The sequence below is a fragment of the Phlebotomus papatasi genome, chromosome 1 (assembly GCF_024763615.1).
Source record: "Phlebotomus papatasi isolate M1 chromosome 1, Ppap_2.1, whole genome shotgun sequence".
NCBI classification, from domain to species: domain Eukaryota; kingdom Metazoa; phylum Arthropoda; class Insecta; order Diptera; family Psychodidae; genus Phlebotomus; species Phlebotomus papatasi.
In genome coordinates, this window is record NC_077222.1 from 84,658,260 (window position 1) to 84,676,694 (window position 18,435).

The 18,435-nt window shown below is 36.3% G+C and overlaps 2 protein-coding genes across 5 annotated transcripts in view; one reads left to right on the forward strand and one right to left on the reverse strand.

Moving 5' to 3' along the window:
• The first annotated feature begins 167 nt into the window (after window positions 1-167).
• LOC129810455 (conserved oligomeric Golgi complex subunit 2) lies at window positions 168-6,197 on the forward strand. The gene is made up of 3 exons (XM_055860988.1): window positions 168-341; window positions 402-2,122; window positions 5,842-6,197. The coding sequence occupies exons 1-3, from the start codon at window positions 264-266 to the stop codon at window positions 6,122-6,124; spliced, it is 2,082 nt and encodes a 693-aa protein (XP_055716963.1). The 5' UTR covers window positions 168-263; the 3' UTR covers window positions 6,125-6,197.
• Window positions 6,198-6,273: 76 nt separating this feature from the next.
• LOC129810438 (PH-interacting protein) overlaps window positions 6,274-18,435 on the reverse strand; it is a 30,439-nt gene continuing 18,277 nt past the window's right edge. For 2 of the 4 annotated variants that reach the window (XM_055860924.1, XM_055860922.1), the window contains 6 exons: window positions 16,667-16,798; window positions 15,448-15,721; window positions 11,028-12,179; window positions 10,696-10,933; window positions 6,964-7,529; window positions 6,274-6,872 (listed from right to left, as the gene is read on the reverse strand). In XM_055860924.1, the coding sequence (XP_055716899.1) occupies window positions 6,567-6,872; window positions 6,964-7,529; window positions 10,696-10,933; window positions 11,028-12,179; window positions 15,448-15,721; window positions 16,667-16,798 (2,668 nt within the window). In that variant the 3' untranslated portion in view covers window positions 6,274-6,566. Of the gene's footprint in view, window positions 6,873-6,963; window positions 7,533-10,695; window positions 10,934-11,027; window positions 12,180-15,447; window positions 15,722-16,666; window positions 16,799-18,435 lie in introns of all 4 variants that reach the window. The other 2 variants (XM_055860923.1, XM_055860921.1) reach the window with 1 other exon arrangement.

Genomic DNA, 18,435 nt, shown 5'->3' on the forward strand with positions numbered 1-18,435 from the left:
TGTTTCATTATATTTATATAAATTTCAATATTCAAATGATAAAATTTCCAAAACTTCAAACCATTTCTCATTGAAACGAAATTGAACAAATTTGAACACTTCACAAACGAACTTTTTCAAATTTTATAGTTGAAAATTTCATGAAATTTTGGAACCCTAATTTCCACAATCAGAAATTGAGATTTGTGTGGAATGATGATGTGTCAGACGTGTGTTGTGAAAAATCTTATGTTTTTACGCAATGAAATGATTTATCTGCAATAATGTTCAAAAATAGTGAATTATTTACCCTTCCTGCTGGACCACCTGAGCTCTGCTTCGACAAGAATGAATTCACAAAGGTAAATTGACTCAAGATTAGGCAGGATCTCTTGTATTTTGAATATTGGACACTATTGCAGAAAACATTCTCTGTGGATGACTTCCTGCAAGAACACCGCAATGCCGGGAGTCTCGAGGAGATTCGGGATGATTTGGGAGTATACCTGAAGGTCTTACGGTCAGCTATGATAGAATTAATCAATGAGGACTATGCGGATTTTGTCAATTTGTCTGCTAACTTAATTGGACTGGATCAATCAATTGAGGGCATCCAGATACCTCTGAGGCATCTACAGCAGGAAATTGAAGGGGTCAGGAGTATTTTGGGAGACAATATGAATGAATTGTCTGAGTGTTTGAGGCAGAAGCAACAGCTGAGGAATATGAAGAAGAGCCTTAAGAGTTTGGGAAGGGTCAATGAGTCACTTGAGAAATTATCTGAGATGCTGGAAGTGAATGATGATAGCTCAATACGGCCTGAAATGCTTGAGAGAGCAGCCCAGGAGTTTGTTCAGATGCAATTTAACATAAACTGCTGTGAAAAATATCTGAATGAAGACATTAAGGAGAGAATAGATGGTCTGCGAGAAAAAATCTTCAGACAATCTCGAGATTACTTCCTTTCAGTCCTAGAGGATCGTAATCGTCAGGGATTGGAACAGAGCCTGAGAATCTACTACACTTTAGAGGGATGTTCTGTGGCTGAGGATATTTTTCGGAAGGAAATTGTGGCCAGTAGTATGGACAGAGTAATCTCCGAATCATCCCTGCAGAACTCTGTCCAAGGATTGACGGGAATTTACAATAGAATATTCGAATTTGTTTCCATTCAAATGAAAGATTTACTGCAATTGACACAGGGCAGGAATGTGGCTCAGATCAAGGGATACGATTTCTTTCTCAATAGTTTCTGGGTGGAAGTTGAACGACGTTTGGAGACGCATATGGCATCAATTTTTGCTCCTGGAAATCCTGATGCATTTTATGTAAAATACAGAGCCACATTGCAATTTCTTGCACAACTCGAGAGTATTCTTGCGACCCCAGAGGCCATTGATCAATTTAGGAATCACGCGCAGTACAAGAGTTTCCAAATACGATGGAACTTACCAGTATACTTCCAAATACGCTTCCAGGAAATTGGTGGAGCAGTAGAAGGATCTTGCAGTCGTCAGATCTCCAGTGGATTGCTGTCCAAGTCCGGAGACATTCAGATGGTGCCTTTTGTCACGGCTCTCTCGTGTATTTCACAATGTTGGTCAGATGCAATTTACCTGCCGCAGCTATTCCATCGTTTCTGGAAACTCTCCCTGCAGATCCTCGCACGGCTCTGTACATGGACCGATGAAGTGTTGGCTGTAAAGAAATGGAATGCAGCAGAAGCGAATATCAAGCGAATTGATTTTCTGGTGTTTCTCCTGACAGATTGCATCAAATTGCTGGGAAAAATGCCTGGGCTCCTGCAAATGGCCACAGGAAAGATTCCACAGGAGCTCAAAGAGCACAGTGGTGATCTCAAAAAGTGCCTAGATGACACCAAAGAAGCCCTCAAGAGTAGGATTGAGTCCGTGGAGAATGCTGTCCTGTCGGAACTCACTGCAGAGAGTGAACAATACATCCGTCAGATCACAGATATTCCTCGACTCTACCGAAAGACCAATAGGGATATCCCTTCTAAGGCCTGTTCCTACGTGTCACAACTTCTAGCACCATCACTGGCATTCAAAAAGCGCTACATGCACGAGATCAACGAACGTATGAATAATTACCTACAGCGTCTGTATTCCAGGCTAACTGAACAGTAAGTAATTACATTGGATTTTCTGAAGTACCCTTTTTTATCTTTTGCTATTTGTGATCAGAAGGGGAAAGTGGGGCAGCTTTAAACTTGGCTTTTTTCTCCTATTTTTAAATGGAACTGGACCTTTACCGTGATATAATTTAGCTCCAAAAATCAATTATGAAGCTAAATTGAATGATAATAAGAATGAGTTCCATATAGAAATGGGACTAAAGGCCCAATTTTAAAGGTGTTTCAATTCAAAGGTGCCCCAGTTCCCTCTTTGAAAGCTGGGTATCTTTAAGAATAGGATTTTTCACCTATTTTTAAATAAAATTGAGCCTCATCGAGATATAATATAGCTGCACAAACAGATTGAGAAGCTAAATTACGTTATGATATGGCTCAATTCAATTTAAAAATAGGAGAAAAATTCTAATTTCAGAAGTGTCCCACTTTCAAAGCTGCCCCACTTCCCCCTATTTATATATTTAACTCTAAATTGAAAATTGAGTTAGAGATTTGATTTTTTCATGGATTGAGTATTTCTTTTCGGATCTGTTAATCCCAGGCTTTCAAACGAACTTCCCTTTTTTCATTCATCTTTTCTTAGGACCCAAATAGACCCAGGCTAATCCTCGTGAAAATTTGGTAATAAATTTATCCCAAACTGTTATACACTGAGGGCTTATAATCATCGATTAGAGGTCCTTTGCAAAAAATTCCTTCCCTAATCCTTAAAATTTTAATATTAAATAGATTTACAGGCTAAATATTCTCGAAGATCAACCTCAAATAAGATCAAATAAGAGGAACCACAACGAATTTGAGCAAATTTGCTTTATACTTAAACGTGAAAATTGTCAACAAAATTTTTCGCCAGATTCAAAAAGAGCCGATTGAGCGAGAGTCTACTGTACCTCGTTTATGATTACGTTAAGCCATCTCTCGGCTTAAGTCGTACATATGTCCGGTGGATAAGCCTAAAATTGTTTCTCAGACATCAGACTAATCCTGGAGAATTGGTCTGAGTCAATTTGGGTTTTAACCCTCAATACTCGATTTGTTTTGCTACAGCTCTCTAATTACTTACTAGTTACACCAAATGCTACCGTACATTACGATAATTTGGTCTTCAGACTTGAGTAAAATAAAAATAAAGTTAAAGTTAAAATAGAGTTAAATAAAATGCTCGCCGTAGCCTCACCGTATTTCGCATTTTCATTCCAATTCTTACGCAAATTCTCAATTACCGTATTACCTTATCTCACACTTCGTGGCAATAGGTGAAAATAATATAAGAAAATTGAAGAAATAAAACGAAAATTCGATAAACGGTGAGCAAAAAAACTGTACGATTAATTTCTTTTGCAGTTTTTTTTTTGCTCACCGTTTATCGAATTTTCGTTTTATTTCTTCAATTTTCTTATATTATTTTCACCTAGTGCCACGGAGTGTGAGATAAGGTAATACGGTAATCGAGAATTTGCGTAAAAATTGCAATTAAAATGCATAAATTTACGAAATATGGTGAGCATTTTACTGTCAATGTAATTCTGCCCTAAAAACGTTTTCAGTTTGACAAACAACGTCCGTCGTATAACCACTTCTGGAGAGAGAACGGAAAGAGATATCGACAAGCGGTTTTCGGCGAAGGTTAAATGTCGATGGGCGGCTAGAAGTAGGTTATGTCAAATCCACCCCCACCCCTTCCTTCCGCCATTTTGGAACACCCCCAATTTTGTTTTCTCAATAACTCAGCCTCTATGGCATAGATCGGGCTCAAATTTTAGTATCTTATAGCTGGGTCTTAGAGCTTTCGATCAGTACGAAACCTAAGGTTCTCCAACACCCCTGACCCGAACTAGAAAGGGTCAAAAAATGAATTTTCAAATGGTCATATCTCAGGTTCTAATATCGGAGTTCGAAAAATTTTGGTGTTTTGGAAAGCTCCTGTCGAGTACTACAACACTCTTAATCGATTAATCAAAAAATTGTGTTTCGATTAATCGATCTCGAATATTTCCAAAACTTGAGCTAAATTGAATTTGGGGTGGTGTTTAAAAGGAGAAGAATGAGAAAGAATGAAATAAACATATGCAAAGCATGTGAGAAAGAAAGGCATTCGAATTTAGAGTTCATGAAATTTTCCTGATCTAAAAGGTGTGCCGAAGCTAGAAAGAATCGCGTCGAGCCAATTTTATCCGTTTCGGCCACCGAGAACACTTTACTCAACGCGATTCTTTACCCTCAAAATTCAACTCACGATCGAATTTTCACGTATTCCGAGTTGCACGCATTTCGAGGTCGACTGTAAAGAATCTCAGCTACCATAAGCTTATCTGGGCTTACCACTGATTTAAAATATGGATGTGATGAGTCACATTTATCAAGATACAGAGAAAAAAATCAGTCATTACGAAGCTTGGGATTATACGATTATAGTTCCACTTATTCGATTTATAGATCACATTCATTTATTTAAATGAAAGTGATCCTATTACGTTGTTAAAACAGAATTTAACTATTGACATATCGTCAGTTAAATCAGCATTTGTCGTAACTTCTTTTTTGCGATTTTGGGATAATATACTTATTTAGAATCAGCGTAATTTTGTTTATTAAACGCACTTGAGAAAAAGTAACTTTTATAAGCTGAATTAAAATGATTTTACACAAAAATTATCGTAAGTGTCCTGAATTAAGAAAAATTTATCGGAATTTGTCGTAACTTCCATTTTTGGGAAGTTACGACAAATTTTCATACAAAATTTTCAGTAATCAGCATTTGCCGTAACTTCTTTTGCTCGTTTGCGTGGCATGTAATTTGCAACAAAAATGTAATATTTCTCAATAAAACGTTCACAATCTCTTCCAAATGCCCAAAGGCAGTGCGAATAATGCAACATGAAATCATTTTAATTCAATATTTGCGAGAAAAAAGTGAGAAAAAATCCCTACCCTTCTGTCATTAATTCAAAACAAAACAAGCGACGTGGCGCACAAAATTTATTCAATAAAAGTTACGAAATAAAAGCTTTTAGGGACAGGGATAACAGTTTAATTGATTAATTTAGTCAAATCAAGGTGCTTATTATCATTAGAATAATTGAAATTGATATAATGCATTTTAGAAAATTGTCGTAACTTCCAAGACTTCCATAGATTGGAAGTTACGGCTTTATAAATTATGGAAGTTACGATAAAATATTGTGTTTCTTCTAACATATTTCTCAATATTGCAGCTTTTAAATAATTTTATAAAGTTTTTCTCGAGTTAACTTACAGTTTGTTAGTGCCACTTTTATTATTTTGACTCAAAAGTATCGCATTCGGGGCTCATTTTAAGAAAAAATAATACTGAACTGAAAATTTCATCTCCTGAAAAGTTGTCAAAGGGAAATTACGACAAATGCTGATTTAACTGACGATATTCTGTGTTATGTATTCGACATAAGGTAGTTATTTGAACATTTCTCTACATCAAAATTATTTGAACAAATTGGAATAAAAAGAAATGCAAAAGAAAAAATAATGGTTTTTGCAGGGGTGGTCTTATTATTTTGGCCACCACTGTATATGGGGGATCTAATTGGATTTTTTGAGCGTGGCAAATTGGAGAGGAAAAAGGCGGAATTTATATGGGAAATGGGACTTTAAAGAAGGAAAGAGGAAGAGTTCTGTGTTAATTCTTTCACTATCAGACGGCTAAAGCAATGTTCCTCTTTACCCTCTTCCAGATTCTACTCGCAAGTGAGTGAAGTATTAACGTCTGTGCAGAAAACGGAGGAGTCACTGAGACGACTTAAGAATCTCCGGGAGAAATCATCAAATGCCAATGTGACGTCAACAGAGCGCTCAGGCATGTCAGACGATGACAAAATTCGCCTCCAACTGCAAGTTGATGTGATCTACTGGGTGGCTGAAATTGAGAAGCTCGGCCTCAAGAGAAATCAAATTGATAAACTTCCCGAGTTGATACGCCTCGTGGAGGAATCTACCAAGATTCGCATGGAAGAGTGATAGTCCTAAATACTACTAGTGATCCATGCTGTTAGATAGTTTTGTAAAATAAATACCAATTCATTTTAAAAAAGAGAAACTTCCATCTTTTTATCTTGCGAATTCTACTTTGGTTCATCAGTTGATTCCGCAGAAAAAAAAATTTACTCTTTTTCTTCATACTTTTTAGCGTATTACAATATTTCAAACTGCATTTTATTTACTCCATGTTTACAATAAGAGGGACTAAATATTCATAATTATTGGGTATACAACTATTTATATGATAAGAATAAATCAGAAAATACGTCAGTCTTTAATACATATAATTTAATTCGTTATGAAGATTGACTTACTCAAAAGCAACTGAAGTGCATTGTGTTGGTGTACGGAGGATTAACCAGCAAATTTTCTTTTTTTTTTTTTAAGTTGTCGTCTTAAGCGAATCCATCATAATATAGTGTTATTCTCTGAAAAGGCCCCTCGCTTTGGCAGTGATCTTCCTGATGCGTCCCCGACTACTAATACTGACAGTATTCTGATCACCCCCACTATCACTATCCTGCTCCTCAATATGATTCCTCGTACTCGGATGATGATTAGCTGCTGCACCACCTGAACGTGTCGGTGAGTAGCTCATGTCACTCAGTAGGCGCCTCTTTGTGCGCACAACTCGCACACTCGGAGCCTCCGTGGAATCACTGTCTTCATTGTAGTGGAGTCGCCGCAGTTTCCTCGTTCTGCGACTGTAGCTCGATGGGCCAGGAACCTAGAACAACCACATGCAAAAAAAATTACCCAAATAGTTCCATTTCCTATCAATTTTCAAAGTCAAAATAAAAAAATCCTCATGTACGTACGGGTTCCTCATCTGAGAGTTCCCTCTGTGTTGTTGTTGTTGTTGTTGTAACACCACTCCTTGTATTTCTCGATGATGACGCCACAAACATTAGTGGTGTATTATCCTCTGGATCGGTCTCATCACCCGCAGTAGTAGCATCCTCCTGACGCATCCTCCCACGAGCACCTCTCCTTATTGTTATCTGTGTTCCTGTCGATGTTGCCCGTGACACCGTACTTCCACCCTCTCCATTCACATTTGTCCTCACACGTAGACGCGATATAGACGATGACATCGGTCTCGACTGTGTGGCATTGTCATTTTCCTGCTGCGGATCCAACTCATCGGCATTCCGTTGATGACGTGACAACATCGATACTTGCCTCCTTCGTGTCCCTATGTGCTCTCTTTCCCCATAATTGTGATCAATTTCATGTGGTGCCGGTGGCATTGTTAGCTGAGTCGACACTTCAGTAGTCTGAGCCCTAGTGGTTGTTGTTGTTGTTGTTGTGGCAGCAAATCGCCTTCTAAAGCGATTCAGGGTGGGATTTCCCGTAGATGAGCCATTGATTGACGATGAATCCGCTGCTTTTTTACCAAAGTAAATTTCCAAATAAATATTTATTACTTATTTACTCTGCTACGCTCAAATAGTCTTGTTTGGCTCGAAATAAATCAAAATAAATGGATTATCACAAAGTCTTTTAGCAGAAACCTGTAAAAGTTTAAAAACCACCCATGGAAAAAATAGAACACGCCCTCTTTTAACTATTCAAATTAACCTATCTAATGATTTATTTCTGCGTAGGGTAAAGTGGTACAAGTTGGACAGGGATTTTTTTCTTCATAAATTTAGTACTTCATTTTTATTTGTATATTTTTAATGCTTTAGTTTTATAATTTGGTTCCTTGTGCTAAGCGAATTGTCCAACTTGTATCACTTTACCCTAATCGATATTCGAATTGCAGCCGGGCAAGAATTTGTAGAAATTCATCTAAAGTTTTCGCTCAAAGTTTACATACGGAACATTTTACATTGCCTCAATTTTGAAAATATATTTAAAATTATTATCTACACAGTAAAAAAATGTGTAAAATTTTACTACTATAATAGTGCAAAATTGACCATTTTTTAATTTGAAAATGTGTAAAATTTTAACACTATAATAGTGTGAAATCAGATAAATTAATCATTTAATTGCGAGATGTGTAAAATTTTTCACTATTACAGTCATAAAAAATTTTCGACAATGTTTTGTAATTTAAAACTGTTGAAAAATTGTAAAAAATTACCACTATTATAGTATGATTATAGTTTTTCATATTATTATAGTGTGAAAAAATACAAAACTTTATGGTATTTTTTGTCACATGATCAAAAAATAACACTATTATAGTGTGAAGCCTTGTGTATTTCAACCAAAGTTGTTGAATTTTCAGACAAAACTTATTGAATTTTTAAACAAAAGTTTTGTAAAAATTATTGAATTTCCATTTAAGACATATACTTCACTCGAGATGCTTTTCATTGGACAAAAGTCATATAGAACATCAAATATTTATAAGCATAATAAGTATATCGTGAAGATCCGAGATAGATAATTTTTCTTTTCACATTAATCATTTATTAGTCTATAAAGAGCTAATGGCAAAACATATATTCTTCCAATTCTTCCTATAGTCGGAATCATAAATTTGTTACGGTGCATCGTTTAAAAGTATTTTTTGAACAATAGTTAATTATTGTTTTTTTATTTTTATTTATTCAGGTATAATTCTCTATCTATTTCTGAACATAGATATAATATCACAATATCAATTCATTTCTTTTTTAGGGATGGTACCCAAAATCCCGAAAAGCCAAAATCCCAAATGAGTTGAAATCCCGAATGGGTCAAAATCCCGAAAAGCCAAAATCCTGAAAGCCAAAATCCCAAACATTCATCATATTCCTGAAAGGGATGAAATTATGTAGAGGATAATGTATAGAATAATTTACCCAGACACAGAAAATTTCCCTTTTCGGGATTTTAGATTTTCGGAATTTTGGCTTTTCGGGATTTTGACTTTCGGGATTTTGGTGTTAGGTATTTTAACCCTCTAACGGTGTTTTCTTTAATATGCGAAAAAAGTTCTAAAACAATGTTTTCTAGGATAATTAGGGGAAAGGCTCATAATTTTGTCCAGTTTCTTATTTTGGTCACTGTGAGGATAACATTGGACACTAAAAATAAATTGATTAAAATGATGGATTTTTATTCCAATATTTGATGAAAAATGAATTCTATCTAAATATTTGTTCTTTCTGGAAGATTTTAACACTAAAAGCGTTAAATTTTGAATATGATTTGAGTTGAAATTGCTTTGTTGAAAATTCAGTGTGAACAATTGCTTACGAGAAATATGACAGAACTTTATGTTTACTTCAGTCTTATTTAGCGGTGGTGAAGTATTAACAATGTTTCTTCGCTTTTTTTGAGTGATATTTTTGAATATTCATTGAATATTGTGTTGATTCACGTTAGTGGTGATTTGTACATTTGACCTGAAGTGAGATTTGCCTTGTGAATTAGATTTTTCGTGTGAAAAATGGGTAATTTTTTAAGACATTTACCAGTTAGGTGATACTCCTTATTTTGGACAGATCTTTTTCTCACGAAATTTCGTGAAATTTTAGCTTTTGTGATGACTAGGTTGGAAAAATGCCTGGAGAAACAAAGGAGCATCGTCTCTACGAAAGAGATGTAGCGAGAAAGGCCTTGAAAGGCTCCCGGAAAGGCCAGGGAATGAGCGAATCTGCACGTACTTGGATTACCGATGTCAACTCACTTTAATTAACGATATGGAAAGTTTCCGGACTTCTTGTGACATTCTACGATTCCCTTACATGAACAGGAAGAGGACTTGGTAAGATTGGTTCATCAAATGAAGAACAATGGGCATCCTATTGAGGCGGATTAGCTGTCCAAATTTACAGCCAAATTGGACAAATTAATAAACAAGTTGTCCAAAATAAGAGTCAAATTCACCTCTACATATCAATTCATTTTTAAACGTATTAAAACTAATTTTAGTAAAAATGAGATGATAAATAGCTTGCCAAGTTTCTAAACAATCCTTCTGAAAAGAGAGTAACAAAAAAAGTCAATTAGTATTGAAAATATCGCACTTCAAACTTGGAACATCGATGGTTAGAAGCAGACTGGACCAAATTATGAGCCTTTACCCTATTAGCCAAAAATTTTGCATGGCTCTGGGATGATTACCAAAAAATTACAAGGAGTCCCGGGATTATGCAGGGGCACAGAGCTGGATAGCTGCCGGGCAATTGATTGCGATAAGCTTTAGGACTGATCCCTGTGGAGGGATAAATATACTAGATTTCTGTCCAAATAACTTTTCTCTATCGACTCTGTGAGCTGAGTAAAAGATCTGGCTTCAAATATCTCCATATAAGAGAACTTGCCATGAGAGTGATAATGCAATTCGGAATCGTAATTGTGTATTTCTTTTCCTTTTTATTTTTTCTCAATCTGTGTGAAGTACCCGAAATTATAAACACAATACTTTCGCATGAATTAAACCACTAAACAACTTTATTACCCTAAACAAATATTGTGATATTTTTTGAATAAAGCATTCAAGTGATTCAAGCGATTCAAGTCATGAGTTCAGGCATTCTACAAAGCTGGCACGCTTTGACGCCCGCTTTTTATCTAATAAAATTTGTTTCTAATAAAATTATACTTACTGTGAATACGAGTTCCTGAGCGAGTCCGATTGGTACTAGTGATACTCTGTTGACTCAGTGGTTGATCATCACTGTCAATCTCTTGATCTGGATCCTCTTGTGGAGTCAATCTGCGGCGCCTCGAACGCAAAGATCTGTACGATGATTGACTATTGCTATTCTGATTCTGAGCATCAGTCTGACTATTGTCTGAATCAGTCTGCCTAACCCGTACACCACGTCGACGGTACCTTCTTGCCTGGAAAATCAATTGGAAATTATTAGCAAAAAACAAAGAAAAAGAAGAAGAGAAAAATAATTCCAACTAGAAACCCTAGAAAGTCAAAACTCACAGTGACTACTGTCTCTTCTTCTTCTTCGTTGTCTTCCACATTCACTTCCTCCTCTTCGGCATCCTCCTCCTCTTCATCCTCTTCCCGTGGCCAATCATTCTGGGCCTTCTTAATACTACTCCTCGTTGACCTGGTGACTTCGTTGTCTGGGTTGTCTGTATCGGATTCCAATACAAGTCCCCTATTTCGCCTACTCGACTCCAAGTGGTAACTATGATCAGACTCATATCTTCCCCTTCTTCTCTGCACCTTGTATGACACATCTGAGTCCTCACTGTCATCCGTACGTTTGAGGAACCGTCGATTGCTTCGTGTATAGTGAGAACTCGTACCCGCCTGAGCATTTCCATTTGTTCTTGGCTTCTTTCTCACCTGCGACGGCTCACCATTATCAGCACTCTGTTCCTCCTCATATGCCTCAACTTCCCGCTCTGACGGCAAACGTCGCCTTGAGGCTTTTGGTCTCTTTGCACGTTGTCCCTTTCGCGGACTCGATTGATTACTACTGTGTGGACCACCCTTTTGCTTGCGTTTCCTCTTCTTACCCTGCTTTCGCATCTTCTTACCCCGCCGATTTGGCTTGTAACTGTCCTCTGAATCATAGACCTTTGTTCTCTGACTCCCACGCTGCTTTGAACTAACACCAAGAGCAGACAAAGGAATGCCTGCACTCTCATCACTATCCGCCTCATCTTCATTATCACTTGAACTCGAACTCGAACTACTTGATCGTGAATATTCCTCCTCACCATTTCGATGATTCGTATTTATTCGACGAGTCCTCGATGGTCCAGCAACAGCTGATGTACTTGGACCTGGCACAGGTTCATTCATCGATGACACAGATGCAACACCATTTGACAAACCCGTTGGAACACGCCTCATCACTCTCCCGTTGCTTCGAGTTCGTCTCAATGGACTTATGTCCGCATCATCATCATCACTGCCATCTGAACTATTCTGCTGCCTCCTTACGGCTGCTCCACTCGTTGCACGTGTCAGCATTTTCGACGTTCCCGGTTCATTGGGATCAGGTGCCTGATTCCTTCTATCTCTGGCATTATTTCGTCTACGAGAGGCTTTCCAATTGTACAGAATTTGCTTAATATGTGTCTCAAAGAGCGTACTGAGTCTCAGTGTCATCGAATAGATCTAAAAGTAAAAGAGAAAAAAAGCAAAAAATGGAAAAATTTCACCATTAAATCTTTCACTGAATTGACACACTCATTCATGCTCTGAACAAAATGATTTGCAAGTTATAAGAATCGTTATTTGTTCCCAGATATTACCAGATTATTTAGATTAAAGCGTGTCCCGAATTTAAATGATAAGTTTTCGACATGAAGTTAGTCACAATAGGAATTGAGTTTTGTTTTGATTTTTTTTATGTTTCAAGAGAATTTCGTCAGCTTTTCATTTCTGAAAAAAAAAATATTGAAAAAGGTTGTGTTTTGGCTGAGAAAAGTGATAAAAATTGAGAACCTGCGCAAATTGATCGTGGACATGTACCTAAAGAATCCAAAAGCGAGCAATTCTGAAATCGGAAGGATCACCGGAAAGTGTCCATCCACGGTGCGAAGGGTTATATTACGCTTGAAGGAACTCAAGACTGTTGTTCAAAAACCAGGATGCGGCAGAAAACCTGGAGCTGTAGGCAAGAGGATGGAGAAGAGGGTGTTGGCGCTTTTCCAGAAGCAACCTTGCCTTTCAGTCAGAGATGTGGGCAAAAAGCTGGGTATCTCCAAGAGCTTAGTGCAGAGAATCAAAGAGAATAACGGATTGATAACGTACAAAGCTCAAGCTGCTCCCCATCGCACGGACAAGCAGAAGCAAAGTACCAAAACGAGGTCAAGAAATCTGAGTGATCGAGTTTTGAAAGGCTTTCAAGGATGTATTTTGACGAAACTGTCGTAAAAGGTGAATTTACTCAGTTGCCCGGCCAACAGTTTTACACGGAGAAGACTCGTACGGGTGTAGCCAGCAAGTACAGGGTCAAAGAGTACGACAACTTCCCGAAGAAATATGTGGTTTGGATGGCAATCTGCTCTTGTGGACGTCGCAGCGAAGAATTTTTCATGACAGGGACGATGAACGCGGATATCTACATTAAAGAGTGCCTCCAAAAACGACTTTTGCCACTGTATCACAGCCACGACATTCCTCCTGTACTTTGGCCTGATTTGGCATCATGTCATTACGCGAAAGCCACTTGTTGTTGGAATGGTTTTCCAACAACAATGTCAAATATGTAGATAAGAAGATCAAACCGCCCTGCACTCCAGAAGTCCGCCCCATTGAGAAATACTGGGGAATTTTGAAAGGAGACTTGAAGAAGAAGGCTAATCCAGCCAAAGATTTGCAAGACTTCGCACGAAAGTGGAAGAAAGTCGTCAGAGATCGTGGGGACGACCTTGTCCAGAGCCAAAGAGTAGGGAGTAATGAAGATGGTGCGAGATTTCGCGGAGAAACCGCTTGAATAAAAAAACCATAAAGTGGATTTGAACCACAATGAAATCCCCTTTCAAGAAATGTAAATAGTATTTTTATATGTACTAGTTTTTTAATGAGAGTCATTTGTCTTCTTGCTTTTAAATTCGGGACACGCTTTAGTCCAATCATTTACGAACATGCTTATTTATGTTTGTCCACAATCTGAACCCAATACACTGAGAGAAATCCGAAAATGTTAAAATAACCTTCCGGAAATGTTAATTTAACCCTGCAGTATTGATCCGAAATCGGTGTAAATATTACCCTTTTTTGGTGTATTGGGGGTTAAAGTTACCCTTTTTCATGTTAATTTTACCCTTATAAAGGTGTAAAATTAACATTATAAAATGTTGACATATTTTTACACCTAAAAAATGTTAAAGCTCTGAGGAAAATATGTTAATCGCACCCTCTTTTTTTTTCTCAGTGGATGAACCATTAACTATAGAACCTTTATGGATAGGCCGACATTGTAGCCTCTATCCGGGCGAAAAGATTGAGCTGGCTCGGTCACATTTGCTGTGGAAATTATACAAGCGAAATCTAGAGGGGACGAAGAGAAAGGGGCGTTCCCGGACGATATGGAAAAACACAGTGGACAATGTTCTCAAAACCTTAGGAGTGCTCCGACGCTGGCTTTAGATCGTGTGGAATGGCGAGGTGTTGTGCACAAGGCCTTGTCTTTTAATGAGACGTAAGTCGTCACTTAACTCTTTCGTCTCTTTTGGGACGAGAGTACCCAAAGCAGCATATGAATGTTCTGTGAAAAACAATGTTTTTTAAGTATTCAGAACTGATAAAAATCCTATTTTTGTGGATGATTACAAACTATAAGGATGTCCAAATGTAAGATATTTTTTGTAAGACCTCAATTAATTCCTGAGCTTAGATATTTTTGATTAAAAATTGTGAAATTTGCTTGCAGCATATGCTGCGGTCCGGAAAGAGTTAAGGGATCTCTTTGCGATTTTGACTTTTCGGTATTTTTGAATTCGCGATTTTGGCTGGAACCGGGGATATCGTTGTTGCCCAAAATACATCTCTAAAAAAAATCATGGGTACTTCATGGCTGAAGGGATAGAGTACTGAATTTATGATACAGAGATCCTTGATTCAACGGCAGATCTATAGTTTTCGGAAGAACAAATTAGATCAGCTGGAAACGTAATTGCAGGCTAATTGGTTCAAGCACTGCCACTTGTAGCGACAAAACCTATTAAATTAAAATGGGCTTGGAAGAAGTATCCCCATTCAAAGAGGTGTTCCTGGGTAGCTCTAGAAATGAAAGACTGGCTAAATTTTTCAAACACTCGACACGAATAATTAATAAGTTAGGTAGTTTATACGTTATAGAACTAATACTTAAAATCATTTATAATAGGGAAGGCTTCCATATCGTAAATGATTTGACTAAAAATTATTTAAATAGACAGTTTAAAAAACCGAACAAAAAAAAAACACTTGAAAATTGTTGAATAGACTTTAAAGAACTCCAATATTTATTATTTCCAATTATCTTTTTGCAAATCATTAAGTTCAAAGTAGGAAATTCACGAGATTAAATTGAACCAAATTTCCAACTTGTTGCAACAATGAGAGGACAGTGAGCAAAAGTGGAAAGGTGAAAAAAATTAAAGTTGAAAATGGAACATCTCTTACCTGGACATTTTCCTAATTTTTTTCAAAATACACATGATAGGAAAGCATGAATATACAAAAGTGTCGTGTGAATGACAATGAAGATATTTGCATATTGAATCAGCATGATATTTCTCCCTCTTTCACTCTCTTTCTATTTCATTGCAAAATTTAACTTTCCACTCAATAATAATAATGTGCTCTCTCATTTTGGGAATACACATCACACTCTAACCTGAATCTATCCACAAAAAAAAAAAAAACAAAAAACAACATTTTCGACTAAACTCACCCTTGATCGCTTATTGGTGTTGTAATTGCGTGAATTCTGGAATATCAGTCGCATATCTTTGGCAAAATCCAATGGGGTTTGGTAATTTCCACCACGCAAATCCTCTTGAATTGTCCTCAAGTCCATTGGTGTATCGACAATTTGACTGTAATCCGGATGTTCAATGATATCAACAGGTTCTCTGAATGGATTTGAATCATCACACTGCCAAATAAGTTCCAACAGTTCACGGCATTCTGCACGCCAATCTGTTGGAGCACCAAGACGCTGAGATCTACAAAGATAATGAAGATTTATTTATTTATTTTTTTAAATTAATTAGGGTAAATGTCCTAATTCAAAACAATTTCCAGACGCTTTAGCTTTGACAGAAGATTCAACACATTAAGTTCATATTTTTTCTAAAGAGAATTACATAAATTTGCTCCTTGACTCTTCTAGAATGTTACTGTTTATTGAAAATTCATTAGATATAATTTGAAAACTTCTTAAATGCAAGAAAAATACATGAATGCAAAATGCTTTTATTGGAAACAAATTAATCCAAATGGAGACAAGGGAACGTTTCTAATTGGAGACAAGCAGCGTAAGTGAAACCGCTACGAAAGACTTTCAAAACCTTGTTGAGTTGCTCTTGAGTGCAGGATTTGTACTTATTCTTGGTCTTTTCCACTTTCCCATCTAAAACAATAAGAAAATCTCTCCAAAAAATCATATTTCCTTTCCTATTGAAGCATTTGCAGACACTTCAGAAAAACCCTTTTTGTTCAGGAAATAGGTAATTATTTCATTTGAAAACTTCACGTACCGTTAACAATAAAGATTAGCACTTAATTTAAACAAAAATTGTCCAGAAATATGACATAAATGTTGAACAAAACGAATAAACAACAGTCACTTTATTGTGTTTTTCATTGGAAAACATGGTCGATCGATGAAAAATTCGATGGTGAAAAGGTACACTTTTAATTTTTCTGAGAAATTAACAAATTAAAATTTGTAAATTCGAATGGATTTTCAGTTTATTTGGAGCAAAATTAACTAAATAATGAAACTGTAGTATAGAAAATATAATATATAAATATAATAATTTAGTACTGTATTTATCGTGAAAACAATTACGTTTCCATTTAGAGTAGCGAAAAATTTCCATTAGGAGCAGGTTTTGAATTAGCTTAATTTACCCTACTTCCAAAGATTCCGAAGATAATTTACTCACCTTCGAGCTCCCGCAGGGCGACTTGATGCTGAACTTGTTGAAGGTCTTGGATTTTCAGTCTCTGAATCTGACGAGATGTAAGTATCCATAAGTTGATGATACACTGCGCCCACATCGATATCATTTAAATCTCTGTTTTGGAAGAAAATGAAATGCATCAATATATTAAAAAGCATTAATTACATTCAATTTTCAACTGAATTTGGGCCCTCAAATTGATTTTCAAAAAAAATAACAAATTAAGAAGTATATATTGTAATTACGATTATTACTTCATCGAGACTATTACACTCAGAAAAAAAACAACTCGAAACAACATTGAATTGACTCTTTTTCGTTGTTATTTTCGATAAACTATATTTTAGAGTTCATTTTACTTCTATTTAGGTGTAATATTCGGAAGAGTTGGTTTAACTTTTTTTGCCTAAAATGTACATGACAAAAGAGTATAAATAACCCTCTTTTTAAGACTGAAAATAACTCGTTCCAAGAGTTAAAAAAAAAATTTTTTGGCATTAAAATAACTCCTTTAAATCCCAAAATGGATAGATTTTGCAATTTTATGTTTTTTTTCTATTTTATCATTTTTTTTATTAATATTTTCTTGATCTTAAGTTCCCTATATTCCGAGCGAAATATCACGTATGATGCCCGCACATGTCTTCATGAAACACTGTCAGGCATATTTCTAGTTGATGTTCCACGGTAAAAAATTTCGGCATGTATTTGTTCCAAAAATTAACTAGTCCACGGACACCATAATTTTTGGCATATTCTTGTTCATTTTATGAGACTCAAATAGATACCCAATATTAGTAACGAATTTGTTCCAAATTGTAGCTCGTCCACGGACACAATAATTTTTGGAACAAACTTGTACCTTCTAGGAGAAACAAAAAGATACCCAATATTAGTAATGAATTTGTTCCAAATTGTAGCTCGTCCACGGACACCGAAAATTTTTGGAACAAATTTGTACCTTCTAGGAGGAACAAAAAGATACCTAAAATTAGTAATGAATTTGTTCCAATAAATAGCTCGTCTAGTATAAAATAGTATCCCTCCTCCTCTCACACTCAGTCACCTGTCACCGAAGTAAAGAGGACGCCAAATCTGTGGCAATTTTCGTGCTACATGGTTTCACTTTTTTAATTCGAGATTCCCTTCCCCTTTTGCTGCCAGCCCTCGCATATGATTTCGTCATGCACGCGTATGTATAAAACACTCTTAAGTTGATTCTTATTTGATGTTCCTTATGAACTTTCGCCACCGAAATCCATCTCGACTGAAGTATAGGCCTTAACTGTAAGACAAAATCACTTACACAAATTTGTTCCCGACAATGGGAACAAAAAGATTCCCCATATAAGTAACAATTTCGTTCCAAAAATTACCTCGTCCACGGACATTGAAAATTTTTGGAACAAATATGTTACAGATGTAGGAATAATATTGTTATAAAAAATATGTACCAATTTGTTCCTGACAGTGGGAACAAAACAGCCGTGTGCAACAAATTCTGTTTCAAATTTCGGAAAAAAATTGTATAAAACGAAATCAACTCAAATTTGTAGACATTCCACTGTATCAAAACGGTTCCAAAAGAAAACACTAACAAAATTGTAACTGTATTTTGTAACGAAACTGTAAAGAAAACTTTTTGGAACAAAAAAATATCTTCTCTAGGTACAAATTGATTCCAAAAAAATTTGTTCCAAGGAAAACTTGTTCCAACGTGCATATGAACTTTGTCACACGAAAATTGAAAA